The sequence below is a fragment of the Dromiciops gliroides genome, chromosome 4 (assembly GCF_019393635.1).
Source record: "Dromiciops gliroides isolate mDroGli1 chromosome 4, mDroGli1.pri, whole genome shotgun sequence".
Taxonomy (NCBI): Eukaryota; Metazoa; Chordata; class Mammalia; order Microbiotheria; family Microbiotheriidae; genus Dromiciops; species Dromiciops gliroides.
The window spans coordinates 38,800,227-38,827,126 of NC_057864.1; the positions used below are offsets into that span (position 1 = coordinate 38,800,227).

General features: G+C 41.6%; 1 protein-coding gene across 3 annotated transcripts in view; it reads left to right on the forward strand.

Moving 5' to 3' along the window:
* The first annotated feature begins 9,816 nt into the window (after window positions 1-9,816).
* The window catches only part of LOC122753277 (guanylate-binding protein 4-like), a 38,913-nt gene continuing 21,829 nt past the window's right edge, over window positions 9,817-26,900 (forward strand). Inside the window, exons 1-3 of one of the 3 annotated variants that reach the window (XM_044000611.1) lie at window positions 9,817-9,904; window positions 10,657-10,843; window positions 15,352-15,479. In XM_044000611.1, the coding sequence (XP_043856546.1) occupies window positions 10,663-10,843; window positions 15,352-15,479 (309 nt within the window). In that variant the 5' untranslated portion in view covers window positions 9,817-9,904; window positions 10,657-10,662. Of the gene's footprint in view, window positions 9,905-10,656; window positions 10,844-12,988; window positions 13,092-15,351; window positions 15,480-23,798; window positions 23,935-26,900 lie in introns of those variants that run through there. The other 2 variants (XM_044000614.1, XM_044000612.1) reach the window with 2 other exon arrangements.

Consider the following 26,900-nt stretch of genomic DNA (forward strand, 5'->3'; position numbering starts at 1 on the left):
CTTTCAACTCAATATAAAATGCTTTCTTGTTTAGGACAATGGAAGAAAGGAAGGCTGGCATCAAAATATTTTATGATTTTAAAAATTGATGATGGATATGTAATGGTAGCAGATGGCCCTTTGAATACAACCTGTAAAGTATTTACCATATCTAAAGTGAACTCTTTGCAGACATTTGAACACATATGCAGCTTTCAGAATAGTTTTGCGAATTGCAAACAAACAAAAAAGAGTGAAAGCTTTTTAATAAAGAAAATTGCATATATATATATATATATATGTATATATATATATATATATATATATATATGATATATTTTAGACTATAACAAATATCCAGTATAGTAAACTACTACTTATGTTGTACAACAAACACTTTCTATTTTAGGTGCTAATAAAGGGCTACCCAACTCAAAAATAAAATAAAACAATGGCAGGCACTATGAAATACATGGGAGTCCATCTGCCAAAAGAAATGCAGGGACTATATGAACACAATTACAAAACACTTTTCACATAAATAATGACAGATCCAAACAAGTGGAAGAATATTAATTGCTCATAGGTGTGCTGAGCCAATATAATATAAATGAAAACTCTACCCAAATTAATTTACTTATTCAGTATCATAACAAAGAATTATTTTATTTATTTTATTATTTTATTAGAGCTAAGAAAAATCATAACAAATTCATTTGGAACAAAAATTCAAGTATATCTTGGGAATCAATGAAAAAAATGTTAAGGAAGGCAGCCTAACAGTACCAGGTTACAAACTACATTTTTCTTATTGCTTATTCATTGTTCCAATCATGTCTAAAACTTTGTGACCTGATTTGGTGTTCTCTTGGCAAAGATATTAGAGTGGTTTGCCATTTCCTTCTCCAGGTCATTTTATAGATAAGAAATGTAAGGAAACAGAGTTAAGTAACCTGGCCAGGGTCAAACAGCTTGCAAGTGTCTAAGGCCAGATTTTTAACTCACACAGATGAGTAATTACAATGTGGTAATCATGCAAACAATCTGGCTAAGAAATAGAGTGGTGGATAAGTGGAATAGATTAGGTATATAATACAGAATAGTGAGTTACTATGGGAACCTAGTGTTTGAAAAATCCAAAATTCTAGTCTTTGGGGGCAAGAAATCACCATCTGATTAAAATTGCTGGGAAAACTGGAAAGCAGTTGGGCAGAAGCTAGATACAGATCAACACCTCACACTGTATACCAAAATGAGGTCCAAATAGGTAAATAATTTAGATATGAAGTGTGATATCACAAGTAACTGGCTGGAGCTTGGAAAATTTGACCTTTCAGATCTTGGATGGATGTAAAATGCATAAGTTTGAATATATGAAATTTAAAAAGGTTTGCACAAACACAACTAATGCAGTAAAAATTAGAAGGAAAGAAGGAAGCTGGGGAGAAAATCACTATAGTTTCTCTGATAATGGCCCCATTTCTCAAATATTTGATAAAACTGAGCAAAATTTGTAAAAATAAGAGCCCTTTCCCAGTTGATAAATGGTCAAAACATATGAGCAGGTAGTTTTCAGAAGAAATCAAAAGTATCAATAGTCACTTGAACAATGCTCTAAAGCACTAATGATTAGAGAAATACAAATTAAAACAATTCATAGGTATCACCTCACACCTATAAGATTGGCTAACATGACAGAAAAGGAAAAGTATTATTAAAAAGGAAACCTGGAAAGAATGTGAAAGAATACCTACACTAATGTATTGTTCATGCAGTTGTGTACTGTTTCAATCATTCTGGAGAATATTTTGGAACTATATCCAAAAAATTATAAAACAGTAATACACTTTGATCCATCAATGCCACTAAAAAACTGTATAGAAAAGAGATCAAAGAAAAAGTAAAAGGCCTTGTATGTAGAAAAATATTTATAGTGAGTCTTCTTGTAATGGCAAAAACTGGAAAAGAAAGGGATGCCAAGCAATTTTGGAAGGGCTGAAGAAATTATGGTATTTGAATGAGATGGAATACCATCATATATAAGAAGTGACAAGAGGAATGATTTAAAGAAAAACCTGGGAAGATTTTTACAAACTGAAGCAAAGTGAAGTGAGCAGAATCAGGAAAACATTGTATAGATGAAAAGTAATTGTTGTCGTTGTTATTTGTCCTTCATTCTCAAAGAGGACTGTGACATAGGGAGGTGATATCATGACTTGTAGTGAATTGGATTCAAACCCATCCACTCACTCCCAAATAATACTATAAAAAACTTTGCAAAGTCATCAACCTAACTCTTCTCCGGAACCATCTGTGTCCAGTGACAAGATATATCTCAGGACGACCTGAGATGACCCTCAATGTTTAAGTCAATTGGGGTTAAGTGATTTGTACAGGGTCACACAGCTAGTAAGTGTCTGAGGTAAGATTTGATACCAGGCCCTCTCAACTTCAGAGTCAGTGCTCTATCCACTGCACCACCTAACTGACCCATATTAACAGTAATATTATGAAGATGATCAACTATAAAAGATTTAGCTACTCTGATCAAAATAATGAACCAAGATAATTCCAAAGGACAAGAGATGAAGGTTGCAATCCACCTCCAGGGAGAAAACTGATAAACTCTGATTTCAAATGGAAGCTTACTTTTTTCACTTTTTTCCTGCTTTTATTTTGCAACATGGTTAATATATAAATATTTTATATGATTCACACGTATAATTAGTATCATATTATTTGTCTTCTTAATGGGTGGGGGATAGAGGTAGAATTTAGAACTCAAAATACGAAAAATGATTGTTAAAAATAATTTTTTAAAAAAGAACTGTTTATTCATAAACTTTTTCTATGGCTAATGGATAAGTGTCCATTAGGGAAAATGTCTTCATTTTATACGTTTCTGTTAGTTTTTTATATATCTTGGATGTAAGTTTTAGCAGAGACATTTGAAGCAAGGCTTTCTCCCCCAATGGATTGTTTCATTTCTTATAATACTTGTATTGATTTTTTTAATATGTGAAGCTTTTCAATTTCAGACAATTAAATTATTTATTTCACTCTTTAGAATCATTGTATCCCTTCTTTGGCTAAGAATTTTTCCATAGACATGGCTGTGAAAGGTCCTCACCATAGGTGACATCGAACATTTTTCTTACTCATATCAAGTCTTAGTTTATTGTATAAACTAGATCTCTTCCCAGTTCTGGTGTACTTCCCTTTCCCTGACTGTCCAAATCTGCAGAGAAGACTCTCTAACCTGCTTTATGGATGCCTGGAACATAGTAAGTGATAAATACATTTCAAATAATTGTCTGATACTACAAAGAAGGGTTCTGATAGACAATGGACTAAGCTAGTCACTTTATGACCTAGCTAAAACAACCACTCATGCTCAGTGAAATGTAAATGGACATGCAGCTATCCAGACTTCAGAGATGTCCTCAACCCTTAGTGTCCAGAGATCAAAAGAAAAGCTTGCCATCAGGAGGAAGGTAATACTCCTTCACATATACTAGGCTCTCCTGAGCAACCCTGAAGAGATTCCTGAAATGACTAATTGCCTGACATACTATCCAGCCCTGACATTTTCCTCTTCACTATCTGGTCTCCATGTTTCTCTCAGATAAGAAATCTCTATTCATTGACTTGGTTTTGTAAGGGGCTAAAATTCTAGCTACAATATCTAAAATCTAATGTGCGGTCACCTTAAATTAGAAAAACTATAGCACCAATCTTTGGGCATTAGGTATTTATTAAAGTATATTAGGGGTAAGTAAAGAGAAACACATGGATCAAGTATGAAATTTGCTTGCTCTCCCTATCCTGCCTGTCTCTTGCTCCCCTGCTGAAGTGTCCCACCAAAAGGCCTCTTCTCCTAGGGCTTCTCCCAGAAGCCTTTTATGAAAGAGGAACAGGGCCATCAACACACACACACACAGCTCCAAGCTAATTGGTTGGTAGCACTGATTGACAGGTCCCACAGGTGGTTCTATAGATGTAACTTCTAGACGCTGGGAAACTTCCAGATGCTAAACACATGGTTTCTAAATCATATGCTTTCTCCTCATGGCGGAGCTTCCCTGCAATATCTTTCCCAGAAGGGGGTGTCATTCCAATTCTCACAGTCCCCCCTGTGCTTCATGTGAAAAAACATCGTTTCTAGGCATGAAGCAATAATGTTATAGATGCTTATGACTAACTAAGTAAAGGGAATGAAAAGAGAGAGAAAAAATTGAGCGACACCTTGACAAAGGCTAAAGGGGGCACTCCACCATTAGCAGATAGACATCAAAAGCAGAAAAACTAAAGGAGGCACTCTCCTTTAGTAAGTGCACATTAAAAACAGTGCATACAATGTGGAAAAGGAAAATAGGAAAATGTACATTTAAGTCTTTGGAAGTCTTTTCTCAGATGATTCTTGGGATGCCTTCTGGGTGAAGTCATGGAATGGAAGTCTTTTCAGGGGTTTCAGATGCTGGTAATCAGCCAGGAAAATTTCCTACCAAATTGAACTTATCACAACTTGAAATACCTTTGTCAGTAATCAAATTGTAGAAATATTTTTGATGATTTGCCTAATTTGGGGGCTAATCTGACTGGAGGACTAATCTGGAGACTTTTGACTGTTTGGCTATCTGACTGCTGTTAATTTAATGTGGGCCGTTTATAAAGTTCCACCACACTGCTCCACTCCCAAATTGATAAGCAAAATATTAAGAAGCCTCTCAACTAAATAATCAAAGCAGAGTTTATTTATGAGATACTATTTAAAATTATGTACAACCTGACTGCATTGTGGTGCATCTCTTTCCACTGTGTCTCTTTCCCACCTGCTGCGCCTGGAACTTTTTTAATACAATAAGGGCCTTAGCTGCCTCTTGCCTTAAGGCACTCAGGTCCTTTATTCTAACTCTGAGCCCCTTTCACTTTGTAAATCCCCCTGCTTCTAACTTCCCTCTCCTTACTGTCACCACTGAACCCCTGTGTTTCTCTCTCACCGACCTTCTGTCTGTCTGCTCCATCAGTCTGCCCTTCGGCCTCTCTTTTGCCGCCCCTCTAATCTTGTCCACCGGCCTTTCCTCCTTGCTCCTAGTCCTTTAGCCTTCTCCTGCGTCCTTGTAGCTCTGTCTCTTGTCTGCCACCCTTTCCGTCTAACTCCCAGGTCTATATATACCTTTTCTTCTCTCCACTCAGATCTCAGGGCTTCCTGCGCCCCCACAGACCAAGCTAATCTGCCAGCCAGGGCTGCGGCTGGTGGGGGGGCGGGGTGCGCTCAAGCCTCACATGCCTCAGCACAGGCTACGCCAGAGCCTGGCCTGGACAAGCCCAGGATCTCTCGGATAGCTCCGCTCAGGGTGGAGGGAGCTGGGGGCTTTTTCCCCCCAAGCTGTCTGACCTGGCATCTTGTACAGCCCACGGGGCTTTTTGGCTCAGCTGAAGCAGAGGGCGAGGGGCACCAGCACCTCCCACACAGAAGAGACCCTGAGCGCCTAAGGCTTTCTAATCTCAGCCTAAAGGTAGGGTCCCCAAATCAAAATAAATTTCCACAAAATCAAACAATGAGAATTCTCAAAAGCATGTCTAAGAAAACTCAGAATCTTAGTTGTTACACATGAAACATATAATAAAAACAAAAAATTGAAACATTCTCTAAAACTTAGTATCACTGCACTCCTCTAAAATTTATTCCTCCTGTGGAGGATAAATTGAGAAGACAATTGTGATATTAATTTAGAAAATAATTTTTATCTTTGTTTCATCACTTTTTGCATCATCTGCCTAATTATCCTCATGCCATTATGAGAAATTAAAGAATCTAAGATAATTGGTAGCAGATGTCAAGGCCAAATCCAACACTGTATTTATCATGACACCTGAGATAATTATGGGGGTTACCATAAAAGAACAGGGACATAATTGAGTCAGGCTTAATCAGATGCATAGGATTGAGATGACATCAAGCATATAGGAGGGGGAATTGAAGTCAGATGTTTAAGAAAATCCAACCTCAATGTTTGTCAATAGCCATTTTCTCAGCCTTTCCCAAAACAGTGCAGTACCTGGACTTCATGCATGTCTCCTCTCATGTTCAATGTCTGTTCTTGCATGTATTCCTCTTGTGATTGGATGGCATCCTGGCCAACTGGCATCTGATAACTCAGAATGAAGGTAATTCATGTCTTAAATGATAAATTCCCATAATCCAAGTCTCATATGGATTAAAAATTGAGCATAATAATGATTGCAAAATATGTGAATGTGCCTAGACTCAGAATATAATATACAATTATGCAATAATTTCAAGTAATAACCTTTTTTTACTAAGTGTACAATTACTTTTGCAAAAATATAACATATTTTAATACAAGTTAAAACACAATCTTAAAAGAATAAGAATCTCTACAAAAATAAGCCCATACTATTGAGTTCAAAATGTAGTTGCAATAGCATAAAATGAAACCCTTATGTAGAATTTGAATTGACTTTTTAAATTAAATTGTTTTTGTCTAGAACCTTTTTTTAATCTATAATCCCCAAATCACATATTATTATGTTACACAATATGTCCCTATTTATGGCAATAATACATTTGATTACATGAATACAAAAAAAACCTTTGCAAATGTTTTCCTTTTTTAATATGCTTATCAAAAATAATACTTCCAGAATTAATTTACACTTGACATGGCAACCCATTTGCCAGGAAAATGCTTTATAGAATTTGATCAAATAATCAGTTGGAAAAAACAATCAATTTAGAATATGGGAGCACAATACTCCCAGAGTTAACATTCTATTATGAAATCAAAACCATCTTGCATTGTTTCAAAATTGGAGAGATAGATGAATAGAACAAAATACACATGGAAGAATAAGAGACAATGAAATTCAAACTGGAGAAACCTAAATGAATATGAACTTAATATTAATAAGAGTATTACAAAGTATAAATTTGATCACATGAATATAAAAAGCTCTTGTAAATATTACCCTTTTTAAGCTAAGTATAAAACACAATCTTAAAAGCATGAAAATCTCTATGAAAATAAACCCATAGTATTAATTTCAAAATATAGATATAATAGCATAGAAATCCTTATGTAACCTTTGAACTAACATTATTTCTCTGAGTGAATTTAGAACATTTTTTATTCTGATATTGAAAATCCCCAACTCTCATATACCTTGCTGTTTACTTCTGCATTTCTGCAAAATCTGTTTCCCTCTATGGCAGCAGAAGTGGATTCTTGAAATATGATGATGATTATCTTGTACATTTTTATTCAGCTTAAGTTTCTCTTGTTTTCCTTAAACCCCTTCATTTTCTCTGTTGGTCCTTTCATAATACAAATGCTTTATAAGGTTACTAATTAAGGACAAAAGCAGATTAACAAAATGATTATGAACAAAATGAGCATATCTGGAATGGAAAGGGTTTTCTAAGGTTGGTTTGGAAGAATTACAGCAGGTCGAGTTAGAGTTACAGCTTGCCTGGGGTAGGGCTGAGGCTGGGTGGGTGGGAGCAGTGGCTGGTTGCTCTGGTAACTGAGCAGAAGCTGGAAGTTCAGGTAGAAGAGGTTGGACATGCGGAAGCTCAGGACCTGAGGAAGGTGGATTAGATCTCATGACCCCCTGGCTGGAGAATCAAGGGGTATAGCCATGGGAGGAGTAGGAGGTGGCGCCAGAGGAGGGGGAGGAGGTGGGGTCCAGATTCAATCAAGTAGGCTCAGCTGGGGAGGGACCAGGGCAATTTGAATCAGGCTTGGATTCTAACTAGGGTCGAGAGTCCCCTTTCCCCACCACCAAGGGGACAAAGGCTTCTAGAGGTCCTTGAGGCTTTGCTTCAAGGCATGAAAATAAAAAGGAACATTAGAATTTAGAAAAGCTGCCTTATCCTGTATAAACTCCTTGCGGGCTTTATTCCATAGGTTCCAATAAATTAAATCTTTGGGGGATTCAAAGTGTGGCATCATTTGCAAATTTTTCAGTGTTAAGTAGTCAAAAGATCCATTCTCTAACCATTTGTTTTCCAGTAAGCTAGAATATTTTTTATGCCACATAAAACACAGTTTGATAAGCCTTGCTTTTGTCATGCCTGGCTGAATCGGCAGCTTATGAGAGTCCCATGCTTCGATTATTTTCTCAAGGGGGGAGCCCTGTATGATATAGTATGCATTGTCAGTCTCTGTTTTGTAATTCAAAATTTTCCTCACTATAACACAAAGAAAAGTAAGAATTAAAATTAAAATAGGAATAGAACATTCGAATTCATAAGGACCAAGCTTAAAAATGAGGTCTATCTTGGTCTGGGAGAGTAGCCATGAAAAGAGACTTAGAATGCTAAAATTCCAGAGCCTTTTTTGATCCCAGAGACCCTGATCCATTATGAAATGTAAAAGGGAGAGATGCTTGGAAATCGGAGGCTGAAATTAGAAAAAGGGTACTTAAGAGGTAAAGCAGGTACTTAGCCTAGGTGCTTAGTCCGTAAGAGAAACCCAATTTAAAGAGACAGGCACATGTGGAAATAAGGGAAAATTTTCTTACCCAACTGGAAGATCAGAAGATCACAGGGTTCAGCATTCTCCTTGTGGTCACCATCTGTAAGGGGGGCTAAAATTCTAGCTATGATGTCTAAAATCTAATGAGTGGTCACCTTAAATTAGAAAAAGTATAGCACCAAGCTTTGGGCATTAAGTATCTATTAAAGTATATTAGGGATAAGTAAAGAGAAACACATGGATCGAGAATGAAATTTGTTTGCTCTCCCTATCCTGCCTGTCTCTTGTTCCCCTGCTGAAGTCTCCCACCAAAAGGCCTCTCTTCCGGGCGGCTTCTCCCAGAAGCCTCTTATGAAAGAGGAACAGGGTCATCCACACACACACACACACACACACACACACACACACACACACACACACACACACACACACGAAGCTCCAAGCTAATTGGTTGGTAGCTCTGATTGACAGGTCCCTCAGGTGGTTCTATAAATGTAACTTCTGGACACTGGCCAACTTCCAGATGCTAAAGTCATATGGTTTCTAAATCATATGCTTTCTCCCTCATGGTGGAGCTTCCCTGCAATATCTTTCCCAGAAGGGGGTTATTGTTGTTCCAGTCACGTCCAACTCTTCATGACTCCACTTGGAGTTTTCTTAACCAAGATATCTTGAGTGCTGTGACATTCCTTCTCCAGCTCATTTTACAGATCAGGTAATGGAGGCAAACAGGGTTAAGAGACTTGCCCTGGGTCACACAGGTAAGTAAGTGTCTATGGCCAGATTTGAACTCACAAAGATGAGTCTTCCTGACTCCAAGACAGTACTCTATCTACTGTGCCACATAGCTGTCCTTGGTCTGGTATACATGGCGTTAAAGTAAATTCGAGAAGATAAGAGGTTTTGATATGTTAACACTTCTTGAATGCCAGCACTCAGGGATCTAGGTCATCTACCTGAAGAATTTGCACTGTGCTGCCCTGGGCTCTCTGTTTACCCTGGTAAGTACGAAAGATACGTTTTTGAGGTTGGCATTAAAATATGCTTTTATTGAAGCTCTCAGACACTTGCAACATTTCTCATTCACTACACTGATACATCCTCTTTACTCTCTCGTTCTTTTTTTAAGTAATAAAAATTTTTATTTATACTTTTGAGTTTGAATTTTATCTCTCCTTCTCTCCCTCACCTTGCCTCTTCCTGTTTATTCTCCCATTCTAGGCCTAGGAAGTTTGAAACAAAGACGTGCTTTTGGTTGCAATTTCCCTGGTCCCTCCCACCCTTTCCTTCCTGCTATAAAATAGTAAAAGAATTTTGAGAAGCAACAAAAAGAGGAGAAAGAAGCATAAATAAGAGAAGAACTGAGAGAAAGAGAAAATTGTGAGAATATTCAGGATAGTTTGGCTTAGAGTCACGTGAAACAGGTATGGGTTATTTCCAAGTTTTCTCTTACCTTCCTGCCATCTTTTCCCTTGAGCTTTTAAGGTCTTCTCAGGATTAAAACCCAGTGAGAAGGAGCAAGGGGGCAGCTGGAACAAGACAAGGGAGGGATGGACACAAGTTGCTTAAGCCACACTAGGAAGGGACTAGGACCAGGCACTTGGAAAAACTATTTATCTCAAATTATTTGCCCCAGATGCTGTCCCATATGATCCTTCCTTCACACTGACTCATTTCCCTGGACACTGGACCAGGAGCACATAATGCTAAGGGATATTATTTTTACACCAGGTAGGAACTCCCAAGGTGGGACTTCCCTAGATTAGAAAAATGAAGAGCTGGTTAAGGCAGCCGGGTGGTGCTTTGGACAGAGTGCTGGACCAAGAGTCAGGGAGAAATATGTTTATGCCTGGAAACTGTCTCAGTTTTCTCATCTGTAAGAATGGGGATAATAATTGTACTTAGTCCCCCAGGCTTGTCAGGAGGATAAGATAATATTCATAGAGTGCTTTGGAACTCTTAAGGTACTACATACAAAGAATCATTTCTACCACCACCACCATCATCATCCCTTTTCTGCCATCATCAGTTCTGTGTTCCTGAAAATAGAATTTCACAAGGGCAGAGCCTCCTCTCTTCTGCTGTTACTAATACCTCCCTCACCTCATAGGCTCAGCTGAGGATGCCATGAATTCTGTATCTTGGTTTCTGTCTAAGGGCTCCTCTGCATTTACAGGTGACCATGGTGCCCATGCAGGCCCCTATATGTCTGGTAGGAAACAGGAATGGAGAGCTGACAGTAAACCAGGAAGCCCTGAGGATTCTTACTTCCATTACCGAGCCAGTGGTGGTGGCAGCCATTGTTGGCCTGTACCGTACTGGAAAATCCTACCTGATGAACAGGCTGGTGGGAAAGAACACAGGTAAGTGGAGCCTCAGGCCTCTGGGAGTCTATTTTTGGAGCATATTATGCCACAGGGTTAGAATTGCTACAAGGCATGTCTGAGACCCAGTGAAAGTTTAAAAATCAGTCCCTGGTTGACTGTTGCCTTCCAGTCAGTCAATAAGCATTTATTAAGTGCCTACTATGTGCTGGAAACTATGCTCAGCGCTGAGGACAGAAAGGAAGGAAAGTTCAATCCCTGCTCTCAAACTGCTCACAGTCTAATGGGGTGTGTACGACTGAGATGTAGACAAGGTAAAGTGGAGATGATCATGAGAGGAAATGCACAGGCATTGAGGGATCAGGAAAAGTCTCCCACTTACATTTATCTGGGAATTGGAGGAAAACTGGGGGAAAAGTCAGAGATAAGGAGGGGGAGCATTGCAGATGGGAGAGATGGGGTCAGGAGATGGAGCGTCCACCTGTAATACGGTGAATTAAATTATCTCAGAATAAATATCTTCTGGACACGGAGAGCCGAATGCTCCAGCATTCAAGATTGTCTGCATTTCTTTAAAAAGTGAAAAGTGTCTCTGGTTGCTGTCCCCTAGCTGCTTGTCACCTGGTGACTGTCTACCTTAGCTTCTGCTAGACTGCTTCTTCTCAAGAAGAAGCTGTGATTAACCAGAGCAGCCAAATCACAAGGGTGAAGTATTTTCATTGTAGGGATTGTTGTTGTAGGGTCATTAACTGAAAGCTGGGGTGGGGGGACCACAGGGGACCTCTGATTCAACCCCCTTCATTTTACAACTGAGGAAACTGAGGCCCAGAGAAGGGTAGTGATTTGCCCAGTGTCACAAGGTAGTAAACAACACAGGCAAGATTGGAACCCATGTCCTGTTACTCTCAAGTCACAGCTTTCTACACTGTACTACATGGTGGCTCATGTTCTGAGATGCATTTGGAATTGACTCAGTTTGCTGTTATATTCAAGGTAATCCCTGAACAATATCAACAAGTTTACCTTTAGAACTTTTGTGGGCAGCTATGTGGTACAGTGGATAAAGCACTGGCCCTGGATTCAGGAGGACCTGAGTTCAAATTGCACCTCAAACATTTGACTGTGTGACCCTGGGCAAGTCACTTAACCCTTGTTGCCCTGCAAAAAAAATTAAAAAGAACTTCCCACCTCCCCTTTCTTCCCCTTAACAAATAAATGATTTTATTAAGCACTGCATGCCAACTACTGTGCTAAGCACTGATGATACAATGTAAAATCCAGAGAGCCCCTACTCTCAAGAAGCTCCTACTATAATGAGGAGATCTGAGAGAGAGAGAGAGAGAGAGAGAGAGAGAGAGAGAGAGAGAGAGAGAGAGAGAGAGAGAGAGAGAGAGTTCTAGTGCATGGAAAGGCCCAATGCAATGGTCCTAAGGACTGAGAAGAAAATCAGATAGTGACACATCTCCTCTATTGTCCCTTCTGGTGGTTAAAACCACCCTTGCAGAACCCTCAGTCAGTGTCAAGGATTGTTTGGGGATCTTCACTTGCTCCCGTGGTTACAGAACATATGGAAGTCACAGCTCCTGCAGAATCAGCAGCCAGATCTAAGTGTTGGGGATGCCTGAGTCATGGCTGCCTGGGGTGGACTGGATTGAGGACTGGTGACCTGAAGGAGAAGAGGATGCTGTTGTTTTCAGGGCTCTGAGACTTACCTGCTACTAATGGGTGATGCCAGTGGGTGGCTGCTAGGCAGCAGCTGGTGGTGGTAGTTGTAGGGATGGTTTGCCCCTATCTCAAAGGGGCTACTGCCCAGGATAATGGCTGCAGTGGCCAGGCTGGAAGCAAGGATGATGACTGAGGGTAGAGGTTAAAGGTTCTCCTCTTCCTAGGGGTTTTGGGAGAAGGGATTTGAGCTATCTCTACAAGGTCTGAGGAGAGGGGGTGATCAAGATCAGGGTAGGGATTTGATTCTCCTCATATATCTTTACTTCTATTCCTGTGAAGGTCAGTTGGAAAGCAGTTTTCTTCATAGCAGTAAGGATAGAGCGTCTCTTCTCTACAGGATGAGAATTGCATTCCTGAATTTGTGGACCAAACTGACAGGAGGGCCAATGATCTGGGGCATGCTGCTGTTCACAGGCCTCCTGGACTTACTTGGTTCAAATGTGGGAGCTGGTCAGCAATTGTGGTGGTGGTAGCTAGGACAATAGCCCCGCCTCGTTTCAGCTTGAAACAAGAGAAAGTGCCTGAGTTCCAGGATCTGACCTAGGAATTAAGACATATACAGGTAACCCTTGATCCAGGATCACAAATCTGGTTCTAAACAGACTGGTTTGAAATTCTGCAAAATCTCATGAAATCGTTCTCATTGATTTTGGTCAAATCACTTTTTCATGTTTACTTGTTTTCATATTTTGCCTCATAATTTTCCATAAGACATAGAACTTTTCTTATGTCAACAGCTATGAAAAGAATTCTTTTATGATGCAGGTTTTAAAAGTGTTTAAATCACTGATCTACTTGGAAACTTGTGGTGTAGGTAATCCTGTAATATATCTCCATTTGTGACCAAATTGGTATCCCTCTCTAGTGTGACTACGTTTCTACCATGGCTCCCCATGAAGAGAGAAAGCACTCGGGTTAAAGGATGGTCAAGCAGGCCTCCACCTCAAGAGAGCCCCACCAAGAACTAAGGGCCTTCACAACCCCCAAAGTCTAGGTTCATTTAGCACTGAACAATTTCAGTGCAAGAATGGCCTCTACTTATCACTTCACCAACCTAGGTAACAAGAAGAAAGTCATTGCCAGGCTCCTCCTGGACAAACCCTCTACAAGCCTCTACCACCAAATAAAAATGCACAGTCCCAGGAAATTACAGCTGGGTGTGATCAGTCACACCATCCTATTTTCCCCTTCTTGGATTTTTCTCTGGTAGCCTGGCAGAGTTCCCTTCTGCCAGGAAGCTCCCATAGAGCACAGCTGCATCGTTTTCTTTCCAGAAATCTCTCCCAGTACCTCAGATCCCTCTAAAATGTCTCATGCTGTGTATAAAGACCTTTCAGTGGGGCCTCTACAAGTCAGTTGGCATCCCCACACCAGCATTCCCATGTAAGGATGCGAACCTACAACCCTTAGTGCTCTCACTCAAATCTAACAAATAATTGTACAAGGTTCATCAAGGTTCACCCCTGCTTTGCTAATGTCAAAGTCAGGTTAAACTTGGCCATCCAATGACTATGGGAAGTATAGTCTCAGACAACAACATTTTAAGACACTACAAACAATACTAGTAAAGTAAATAGTAACAAAGCAATACCTACCAAAAAGTAAATGACAGAAAACGGTAAAAAGAAGGAAATTTTTAATCAAGGAGAAAGAATTTGGGGCTATAAGGGAGTCAAGGGAAAGTACCACCTTTCTGTAGACTTGCGGTTTATGGGCATTCTGGACAAGCCCACAAAGTGGATAGAACACTGGTCCTAGATTCAAAACCTAAGCTGAATTCTGGACTTACACACAGACTAACAGTGTGAGTCTGGACAAGTCACTTGATCTTGGTTTGCCTCAGTTTCCTCAACTGTAAAATTGATGGAACAAAAGCATCTGTGTTTCAGACTTGTCACAATCAAATGAGATGATATTTGTGAATAGCTCAGCACAGTGCTTGGCACACAGTAGGGATTTAATAAATCCCTGTTTACTTTTGTTCTATTGCTCCATTAGAAAGATTGTGCAAGTTCATGTAAGGATAGTTTTTAGGTAAAAATTCCCTGAGTCAGAATGAAACTGAAGCTGGCTTCATTCTAGGAAATCATCTCTTTTCTATGTTGGGTGTGTGTGTGTGTGTGTGTGTGTGTGTGTGTGTGTGTGTGTGTGTAACTGGACTGTGGTTCCTGCAGAGCAGAGAGTTTCACTTTCCTTATAGATCAGCTATTTCCTTGTTACTTCAGGTCTTAGAAAGTTTCCTGGGTAATGCATGGGGGAGAGGCACACAGAGGTTCAATGACTTGCCCAGGGTCCCACAGCTGTCATGTGTCCAGGGCTCCAGTAGGAACCATTGCTTCTTTGCTCTCTACTAACACTCCCATGATATCTCCAGGCACACCTGAAACTCCTTTTGATCTTGTTTACCTCCTTTACCATAAATCTTACCCCATTAACCTCACAGGGCTGTGGGTGAACTGAATGCATGAATTCCTCTGTCCCTATATTGGATAATGTGGGACTGGGACCCAGGCAGACCTGAGTGTGAAAGCTGCCTCAGCTGTTTACTGGCTCTGTGACCCTGGGCCAGTAATTTACCTCCCTCTGTCTCAGTTTCCTCCTCTGTGAAATGGAGACAAAGGAACACCTAGTTCCCTGGATTACTGTGAAGACAGAGGGGAGAGCACACACAAAATGGGCCACATAAATTCTAACTCTGATACTTGATCTTTCCCCACTGAGGAACTGCCCATCTTCTCTCTTCAGGACCCCTGAGTTTGTCTGTTGCAGCCTCTGGGCTTCCTGCCTCCACTGGGTGCTCATGTCTCCTCCTTCCCTTGCAGGCTTCTCCCTGGGCTCCACTGTGCAGTCCCACACAAAGGGCATCTGGAAGTGGTGTGTCCCTCACCTCAGCAAACCTGACCATACCTTAGTTCTCCTTGACACTGAGGGCCTTGGAGATGTGGAAAAGGTAAATGGAATCAGTGACATTCTGCTCACCCCTCCCCTCCCTGTATCTGCCTGACGTGAGGAAGAATGACCTCTCACCCCTGGCTGGCCTGTGTATGGGTGACGCAGCTTATTGCTAAGGAAGTCCTGTGCCACATAGCTGTGGGGAGATCAAGCTGGGTGGTCCTGGGCTGAGGCAGGAACTCTGACCTGCTGCCATCACTGTGAGGAAGAAGGCCCCATGTACACATAAAGGAGCCATCTCAGGGTCCTACTGCCCCAATGTCTCAAGGACTTCCCCAAACTTCCAGCTGCAGAAATAGATGGGCCCAAAGAGGAAGCTGACCCAAATCCCCAAGATGCACCTGGTGCTGGACCTCGGGGCAGACTGGTTGTCTGGGAAGCTCATGACCTGCAGGAGGTTCCCATTTCTTTAAAAAGCCTCTGAAAACCCACTTCTGAACCTGCTCCTCCAGAATACAAATTCAACAGGCAATAAAAAATATCAATCTACCAGGGAGCAAGCATTGGCCAAGAACCTCCTCCCTGAGGGGCTCAGGGGACACAACTGCCAAAGGCATCAATATGAGTTGGAATTTGGCCTCGGTCATGTGATATGTGGCCCTGTCAAAGTCATTTGAACCCTCAGCTTCCTTATTTGTAAAATGCAGATAATAATAATACCTGCATCCTAGGGATGTTGTCAGGCTCAAATTAGATTATCTGGAGAAAATGCTTTGCAAAGCTTATACACAAATGCAAAGCAATGAGCAGATGTGAGCTCATGGCAAGGTATATATAAAAGCCAGGGAAACTATTATACTGAATGCTGGAAGAAGAAGGAGGAGGAGGAGGAAGAGGAAGGGGAGGAAGAGGAGGAGGAGGAGGGAGAGGAAGAGGAGGATAAGGAAGAGGAGGATAAGGAGAGGAGGGGGAAGAAGGAGGGGGGAAGGAGACAAAGAGGAAGAAAAAGAGGAAGAACAAGAACAAGAACAAGAAGAAAAAGAAGGTGACAGTTCCTGCTCTTTAGGAGGTCCTATTCTAAGGGGTGAGACAACACAGAAGAGATTTCATCTCCAAGTCACATAGAGAGGTGCCAGGATCTTTCTTTAGGGTGCAGAGGCAAAGACTTTGGTAATGCCTCTTCTTCACTGACATTTCCACTGATCAAATCTCTCTACTTATTGAGACATTTAAGAATGCCAAGCATTTTGGTAGGAAAACATTCTTTCTTTAATCTTCAGTAGCTGTAGCTTTGTTACCTACCGAGGCATTTATAGGGAGGCACCTCTATTGAAGTTTCTACCCAGGCTGATGGGAGCTAGGGTTTGGCTGCCAGGAGAATTGATGATCTGTCCTTTCCAGGCTTCTTGGGCCTGTCTCTCTATGGGTGGAAGTTGGTGTTGGTTGTGGCAAAGAAGGAAATCCCTTTGACATGATTTCTCTCCTCAATATGGTCTTTTCCCAAATAATGGCTTTGAGGTCCAGGATGGAAAGTGGTTGTATTGTCTAGATGGCATTCTTATTCCAAGAGGTAGAACAATCTTGGGTTCCAAGCCCCAGGCTGTCTCTCTCCAAGTCTACGGAGAGTTGGTGATCAAGGTGGTGGTGAGAGTTTGACTTGCCTGACACAGGCTACCTCCCGTCTCTCTCCCTTGAGGGTCCTGCTTCCTTGGTGAAACTGATTGACCAGGTGGGATTTTTATGAAAGGGAATCAGGGTTAAGTGATTTGCCCAGGATCACACAGTTATTAAGTGTCAGGTGTCTAAGGTGAGATTTGAACTCAAGTCCTCCTGGCTCCAGGGCTGGTGCTCTTTCCACTATGGAACTTAGTTGCCCCACCAAGTCAACTCAATAAAAATTAATTAAGCAACTACTATATGCTAGAATTTACTTGTCGTAGTCATAGTCCTCTTAGGGAGGACAATAGGCCTTTGGTTTTAAGACTTCACAATTTTCCCTTGGGATTCTACGGATGCATGTAGATCTAGATGGGGATAATGGAAATTTGCCTTCGTAATACAAACAAGGATAAAGCAAGGACGGCCATTATCAGTACTATTAATCAATATTGTACTGGAAATTCTAGCTATAGAAATAAGGAAAGAAAAATAAATTGAAGGAATTAGACTAGGCAATGAGGAAACAAAACTATCACTTTCTGCAGATGAAATGATGGTATACTTAGAGAGTCATAGGGAATCACCTAAAAAAAAAACCTAGTTGACATAATGAACAACTTTAGCAAAAGTAAAGCATATAAAATAAAACTACATAAATGATCAGCATTTCCATATATGAGCAACAAAGCCGAGCAAGAAATAGAAAGAGGAATTCCATTTAAAATAGCTATCAGCAATATAAAATACTTGGGATTCTACCTGTCAAGACAACCCTAGGAACTCAATGAACAGAATTAAAAACACTTTTCACACAAATAAAGTCAAATCTAAACAACTGTGACAATATTAATTGTTCACAGATAGATTGAGCCAATATAATAAAAAACTTACCTAAATTAATCTATTTATTCAATATCATACCAATCATAGTATCAAAAACTATTTTATAGTGCTAGAAAAAATAAGAACAAAATCCATCTGGAAGAACAAAAGGTGAAGGGGTTTTTTTGTCCTTCATTCTCTTTTTTATTTTTAATTTTTCTCAATTACATATAAGGATATTTTTCCCCAAAGGAAGCCCCACAGTTTTTATTCATCTCAGACTGTTGGTGGTCGTGGAAGGGGGTGACTAAGTGGGACCAGATCGATTACTCTGGATACCTGCCTCTTAAATCTGGCTCCTTGACATCTTAGCTATGTGACATTAGGAAGTCACTTCAACCCTCAGTTTCCCCATTTGTAAAAATCAGTGTCCGTAGTCTTTCAAAAGGTCCTTTCCAGACCTGCTATTACTTCTAACTCCTTTTGATCTCAAATCCAGACTAGAGATGAGGCAAGGAAGCCTTGGTCCTCCAAAGGCCCATAGCTGGGAAATTAGGATATCCTGAGTCCCATCCTTGTGGGAGGGGGAAGTCAATGATCAGCTGGGTAGATCTGAAGCATCATGGGCCTGGGTTCCTTTGTAGATTGTGGGGCTTCAGTTTCAGTCCCCTGAGATGGCCTGGGGACAGGTTGGACTAGCCAATCACCTTGGGGGTGCTGGGGGGGGTGTAGCTTGTCACTGCTTCTTCTGCTGCTCCTTTTGCATTTCATTAGAATCCAGGTCTGATAGCTACAGAGGTTGGTGTAGACACCGGGATATCTGGCCAGCGCACAGTGTTCCGTGCCCCAAGGCACAATGCCTTGCAGAGCCTCATTGCTCACCAAGGGGCCTCCAGAGTCACCCTGACAGGCGTCCTTTCCACCTTTCTCAGTCCCGGTTCAGACCATGCCTGGGGTGATTTCATATCAGTGGTAAGCTTTTTTGCATTTTTCCACAGACATGATACTGATGTCCACACACTGGAGGATGCTGGGATATTTGACAATAGGACTGGAGATGGTATCCCAGCCGGACACTTGGCAGGTTGTCCCAGGACTGACATACTCTTCTGCCAGAGGAATGGGCTGTACTTGAGGGGTCACATTCATTGGCTCCTCAAGATAGAGTAGCATGAGGTCGTGGTTCAGATTTCTGAAGCTGTACTTGGGGTAGGGAAACTGGTGCTGCACCCTGATCAATGGCTGGAAGTGCTCCTCCTGACAGATATAGTGCTTCCCCAAAACTGCTCTAAGATTCCAGTGGTTGCAATGAGCTGCTTCGAGGACCCACTGATCAGACAGCAAGACACCCCCACAGTGGAAATTCTGACCAAAAACAGTGCGGCCTGCCAGGGCTGGGAGTGGGGAATACAGGTTTGCCCACCAATGATCTTTTCCTCATTCGTCTTGGGGATGTTGGCAGAGACCTGTGGAAGAAGTTCTGTTAAGACCAGGGCAGGGGCAGGGGCAGCTAGGTGGCGCAGTGGATAAAGCACCGGCCCTGGATTCAGGAGGACCTGAGTTCAAATCCAGCCTCAGACACTTGACACTTACTAGCTGTGTGACCCTGGTCAAGTCACTTAGCCTTCATTGCCCCACCCAAAAAAACCCAAAACAGCAACAACAACAAATTCTCAATCTGTTTAGGGGGCAGCTAGGTGACGCAGTGGATAAAGCACTGGCCCTGGAGTCAGGAGGACCTGAGTTTCAAATCCGGCCTCAGACACTTAACACTTACTAGCTGTGTGACCCTGGGCAAGTCACTTAACCCCAATTGACTCACCCCCCCCCAAAAAAAAAGGACCAGGGGCAGCATATCTGAAGGGATCTCAGGGTGAACTGGGGGAGGTCAGAGGCAGAGATGGTGCTGGAACAGAAGCCACAGTCTGGGTCCTGGAGGGAGAGGCAGGACAAAGAGCCAGGTATCTGCTGGGGACGGGTGTCTGCATAGAAGTGCCTCTCCAGGAGGAGGTCCTTTTCTCAGGTCTAGGATATTTTTGAGTTACAATTTTTTCTCCCACCCTCCCCTCCTCCCTCCCCCTTCCTGACGCCAGCAAGAAATTTGACATATGTTTAACATGATAGTAATGTATAACCTATTTCCACATTAATCAGAAAAAAAGGAAAAAATGCAAGAAAAAATAAACAAGAACAATAACAAAGAAGCAACAACAGAAGTGAAAATAGTATGCTTCAGTTTGCATTCTGACTCCATAGCTCTTGGTTTTTTGTTTTGTTTTTTTGGTGAGGCAATTGGGGTTAAGTGACTTGCCCAGGGTCACACAGCTAGGACTCCATAGCTCTTTTTCTGAATGTGGAGTACATTTTCCACCATAAGTCTTTTGGCATTGTCTTGGATCATTGTATTGCTAAGAAGAGCTAAGTCTATCAAAATTGATGATCACAAAATGTTGTTGATACTGTGTACAATGTTCTCTTAGTTCTGCTCATTTCACTCAGCATCAATTCATGTAAGTCTTTCCAAGTTTTTCTGAAATCCATCTGCTTATCCTTTCTCTTTTTTCAAACATCAATAAGAATTTATTAAGTACTTGTTATGTTTCAGATATTATAATCGGTGTGAGAGATGGCTATTTACTAATAATTTCAAAAGCATTTTTTAAGTTGTTTAACCCTCTTCATCCTGTAGGACCCTAAAATACATTTTTTGTGCAGTCATGCAAAACATATTCACATTAGTCAGGTTGTGAAAGAAAACAGACAAAATAACTTTAAAAAGAGGAACTAACAAATAAAATTATACTTCAATCTGTATTCAGATACCATCACTTCTTTCTCTGTTGATGGTTTGCATTTTTTCATACTTCTTTCTGATAGCTGAGCTCCTCTCTCACCCCATACAGCAGATGAAGCTAAGAAACACCATACCACTCTCTTCGCTGACTAATTAGCAAGTTAGCTTGAGGTTATCTTTGGACCAGAGAACAGGCCAGGAGAGAGAAAAACCTGCCCTCCCTCAAACCAAAACACCTGGGACCCTCTGAATCTTGGGACAGTGTAGCTTAGAAGTAGGATCCCACTGCAAGAGGGAGTTTAAAGTCAAATAAAAGACAGCAAGATGAGCAAGCAAAGAAAGTCCAGAGCTATAGAAAATTTCTTTAGCAACAAGGAAAATCAAAGTGCACACTCAGAAGAGGATAGCAACCTCAGGGCCCCTACATCCAAAGCTTCCAAGAAAAATATGAATTGGTCTCAGGCCTTGGACCAGGTATATTCATTTAAATGTGGTTCCAATTTGGGAAAGAGCCAATCCCTCTGAAGGCCATCAATGACCAAACGACATGCAATCTTGACAGCTAATACTCCTCCTCTGATCCATTTCAGACAAATTTCAATGTCTGGATACCAGGAAGTGCAATAAAGTCATTTCCAATATTCTTCAGTTGTTTATCTGAAAGGCACCTTAGAGATCATTTAATTCTAAATTCTCATTTTTATATACAAGGAAACTGATGTCCAAAGAAGAACAGTGAGTTACCCAAGGTCACAAAGGCAATGAACTTGATCATAGAATCATAGATTTAGAGTTGGAAGAGAACTGGAAACTTAGGAAATCCTACACCCCCCCCCCATTTGACAGATAAGGAAACTGAGGTCCACAATCACACAGGTAGTAAGGAATGAGCTGATATTGAAACCCAGTATTTAGATTCCATTATGTCCCTTACAGCATGGAATAATAATGACAGTTATAATCTACATTTATAGAGTACTTTAAGGCTTGCTAAATGCCTTGATTTCATTTGATCCTCACAGCTCTCTTGCCATATAGTTACTATAATCATTTTTTTAACATTAATTTCTTATATTTTAGATTCTAAATTCTCTCTCCCTCTAGCTCCTCCCCTACCCATTAAGAAGGCAAACAATATGATATCAATTATGCATGTGAATTATGTAAAACATATTTATATATTAGCCATGTTGCAAAAAAGCAAGATAAATAAAATGAATAAAGTATGCTTCCATTTTCAGTCAGTTCATCAGTTCTCTCTCTGGAGGTGGATAGCAATCTTTATCACTGGTCCTTTTGAATTGTCTTGGTTCATTGTCTTGATCATCGTAGCTAAATCTTTCACAGTTGATCATCATTCTAATATTGTTCTTAATATATACAATATTCTGCAAATGGAGAATGATTATAGTCTAGTTCTCTTTCCATTCTCTGGAGCCTTCCCTTCCTGCCCTTCCCTGTAATTTAGCTATAATCTCTGTTGACTGGTTGATGAATACCTGGAAATCTAGAGGAAGTCTGGTGGGGCTAAGACCTTTTATCTAGGTGAAATGTTCCACTGGACCCACCAAGTGGCACAATGAGGCAATGTTCAAATTCAGCTTCAGACACTTAGCCTGCCTCAGTTAATTATTTTCAAAGAGAAGTGTTTATTCATAAATTTTGTCTATGGATAAGTATTCATTAAGGAAAAGTCCTTAGCTTTAAACATTTGTGTTAATTCTTTGTATATCTTGAATATAAAGCATTTATCAGAGATATCTGAAACAAGGATTTCTCCCCCAATGGATTGTTCACTTATTATATTAGTTGTATTGATTTTTTATGTGCAAAAATTTTGCAATTTCAGACAACCAAATTATTTATTTCACCCTTTATAAACATTATATCCCTTCTTTGGCTAAAAATTTTTCCATAGATATGGCTATGAAAGGTCCTCACTATAGCTGACTTCCATTTTTTTTCTTACTCATATCCATTCTTAGTTTATTGTAGAATAAAGTATAAGTTGTTGATATAAACTGGATCTCTTCCAGTTTTGGTGTACTTCCCTTTCCCCGAGTGTCCAAATCTGCACAGAAGACTCCCTAAGCTGCTTTATGGGGACCTGGCACATAGTAAGTGACTAATAAATTCCAAATAAATGTCTGATAGTACAAAGGACAATTCTGATACACAATGGACCAAGCCAGTCTATTTATGCCCTGGCTGAAACAACCACTCAAGCTCTGTGCAATGTAAATGGACATGCAGCTAGTCAGATCTCAGAGATGTCTTCAATCCTGAGTGTCCAGACTCTGCAAATAAAGATGCAGAGATAAAAAGGAAAGATTGACATCAAGAAGAGGGTAATGCTCCTTTATATATAGTAGGCTCTCCTGAGCAACCTTGAAGAGATTCCTGAAATGACCAATCACTCAAGGCACTGACCAGCCCTGACATTTCCCACTTCAATATCAGGTCTCCATGTTTCTCTCAGATGAGACATCTCTATCCATTGACTTAGACTAGTATTGTTGTTGTTCAGTCGTGTCCAACTCTTCATGACTCTACTTGGGGTTTTCTTGACCAAGATATCTTGAGTGCTGTGACATTCCTTCTCCAGCTCATTTTACAGATGAGGAAATTAAAGCAAACAGAATTAAGAGACTTAACCTGGGTCATATAGGGAGTGTCTATGGCCAGATTTGAATTCACGAAGTTGCATCTTCCTGATTCCAAGCCAGCACTCTATCTACTGTGCCACATAGCTGACTTTGGTCTGGTGTACATGGCATTAAAATAAATGCTTGCAGAGAAGAGGTTTTGATATGTTAACACTTCTTGAATGGCAGCACTCAAGGACCTAAGTCATGTACCTAAAGAATTTGCACTGTGAGGCCCTGGGCTCTCTGTTTATCCTGGTAAGTACAAATAATGTGTTGGCTAATTTTGAGGTTGGCATTAGAAAAGTTCTCACAAATGGTGAATAGACACTTGCTGCATTGCTCAACCACTACACTGATACATCCTCTTTACTCTCCTATTTTAGGCTTAGGGAGTTAGGAGCAGAAAGAGTTACTTTTGGTTTCAATTTCCTTTGGCCCTCCCGTGCTTTTCTTCCTATTATAAATAGTAGGAGCATTTTGAGAAGCAACAAAGAGAGGAGAAAGAAGAGCAAATAAGGAAAGAGCTGAGAGAAAGAGAAAACTTGTGAGAGAATTCGGGGATAGTTTGGCTTGAAGTCTCAGTGAAACAGGTATGGGTTATTTTCAAGTTTTCTATTAACTTCCTTCCATCTTTTCCCTAAAGCTTGAAAGTTTGTCTCAGAATTAAAACCCAGTGAGAGGGGGAAAGGGATCAGCTTGAACAAGACACGTTTACTTGGCATTGATTTATCCAAAGGCTTCCTCTGTCCTTACCTACTTATTCAGAAGTCTAACACTGGCCCCTGGTTTTGTGTTCTGGACACTGCATTTCATCTCCCTTAAGAAAGTGGGGATTGAAAGTGGTTGAATAGGCCTGTCCTATTCAACCAGTGCCATTGCTCAAAGGACAGGGGAAGACAAGCTTAGAAGGAAAAACACACAGCTATGATATGGGAGACCTAGATTCTAATGCAAGCTCTATCTCTTCTGGTTGTCTGAGCCTGAACAAATCCTTTAACCTCTGGGAGCCACAGTTTTCTCATCAGAAAAATTGAAGATGAAATGTTATGTGTGTATGGGCAGGGAATAGGATTTCTTCAGGTCTCTTATAGATGAAGAATCAACAATACTTAACCGAGTGGAATGGAAGCCACACTAGAACTGGATTTCAAGCATGTAGGGCCTGGTACTTGGTCACTTAGGCAACCTTAGGCAGAGGAACTTATTGGAAGAAGAGAGGATCTAGAAAGTTTGCAAAGGCCCCTGAGTCTACATTAGCCAGGAGCTGTACTGCTCAGGAGCAGGGCAGTGTGAGTTCCCAGAATACTCTAGGTGGGCTGCAGTTGTCAGCCTGGGGACAGGTGCAGAGGGAGTGCTAGCACATCCTCTTTGCCCCCAGTGCCGTACAGACCACTCTGAGGATGGCCCGGCTCCTTCCTGGGTGGTACATGGGGCCTGGGCAGCAGTCATGGCCTTCCCTCTGGGACCCTTGGACACTGTGGGCTCACCAGGGCTGAGCAGGCTGCTAGGAGAATGCTGGGAGGATTTCCAAGACTTGGCTCCTAACCAAAGGCTGGATTCTACATGGGGAAATTGCTAGCTGAGCAAGCATTCTTGAGTCATTCTTTCACGTCCGACTCTTCATGACCCCGTAGGCCAGCTGTGCCTGGGATTTTCTTGGCAGAGATTCTGGAGTGGTTTGCCATTTCCTTCTGCAGTGGATAGATCCTCTGTTCTCAGCCAGTGCTCACCACCACGATGACAAGACGGTGATAGATGAGGCAGAGTAGAAATTGGGCTGATTCTTTAGGAGCAGTCAAAGCTAAGCAGGAACAAGAATGAATATTGAAAGCAGGGAGATGAATAACACTAGTTAGCCTGTGAATTACCCATCGAGGTTCACCGACTGTTTTAGAGAAATTACCTCACTTAAGCCACACAACAACTCAGAGAAGTGGGTACTTTGCTCTTGTGCCCACTGCATAGATTAGGAGCCTGAGGTCCCTGGTCGCCCAGCTGGGATGGGTAGATGACAGGATATGAGCCCAGCTCCTCTGCAGTCCAGGTTCATCCCCTTATCCAACTGGCCAGATGGACTCAACAAGTCCCATACTAGGGCGTGGCTTAGCTTGTCACTTTTTCTTGTCCTTTCCTGACCTAGAACATCCAGATGCTGGGTATTTCACATTCAAGAGCAATGGGAAACATCTCCCTGCACTGCTCCACACTGTCCACTGATGACTACAGCTGATGAGGTCAGGGTTGAGACTGAGGGCAGCCTGCCCTCCAGGCTTGACACAGTGAAGGCTGCCTTAGTCCACACTCTGGGATGTTCCCAGGAGTAAAGAGCCACAGGATGTCTACACTGGACCACAAATCCAGGAACAAATCTACAAACCAGGCAGGATGAATCCCTGGTGAGCTGGGGAGTCAGGAAAGAGGATGCCTGATTGCACCTACTCCTGGTCTCCTCTCCTGGCTCCCAGAAAGGGCTCTAAAGTTCTTTACAGCTCTCCAGCTCATGTAAGGGTTAAGTTCAACTGGGGCCTGGGGTCTGGCTGCACTCCTCACTCAGAGCCCTCACCTGGAGGGAGAGAGGACAGCCAGAGTCTCAGTCATTGTCTGAGTAACCACTGAGTGGTGGTTCTGGGTTCCTGACATGAGGTCAGAATTTGGGGTCCTTGTTCCCTACCTAGAAAGGAGGTGACCTCCCAAAGGTTTTTTGGTCTGGACCTAAGATTTCTTTGGTATAATAATCTCCAAGGGATGAAACTCCCTCTACCAATGTAGGCCTACAACTGTTCTGCAATTTATAGTCTTAGAGAGCTCCATGGACCATTACCAGGTGATGCGACTTACATAGGGTCACACAGCCAGGTTATATCAGAGACTGCATTTAATCTATGCCTTCCTGGCTCCCAAATTATCTCTCTATCCTCTCTGCCATGATGGCAATGATTAACGGCAGTGCCATGCCACAGTCAAACCACAGAACTCCTGTGTGTCCACAAATGCAGAGGACGAAGCAGGAGTCAGGAAACAGAAACTGGGGCAGGGATCAGAAAGCTCAAGGTGGGGTATGGAAAGGGAGGGATGGACACAAATCAATCCAAAGTTGCTCAGGCCACACTAAGAAGGGACTAGCACCAGGCACTAAGAAAAAAACTATCTCAAAGTATTTGCCCCAGTCGCTGTTCCATACAATTCTTCCCTCACACTGACCCATTTCCACGGCCACTGTGGGCCTGGACCAACATGATGACAAGGGATGTGTTTCTTTCACCAGGTAGAAACTTCCAGGGTGGGACTTTCAAAGACTGGGAATATTTTCCCTAAGTGACAGTTCTAGGGATCAAGAAGGAAGAGCTGGTCAGGGCAGTTGAGTGGTGCAATGGATAGCGTGCTGGCCAGGCATCAGGAAGACCTGTGTTTAAGCCCAGAAACTGCTTGTCTCAGTTTCTTCACCTGTAAGAATGGGATAATAATTGTACTTAGTCCCCTCGGTTTGTTAGGAGGATAAGATAATATTCATAGAGTGCTTCGGAACAATGTAAAATCTAGAGAGCCCCTACTCTCA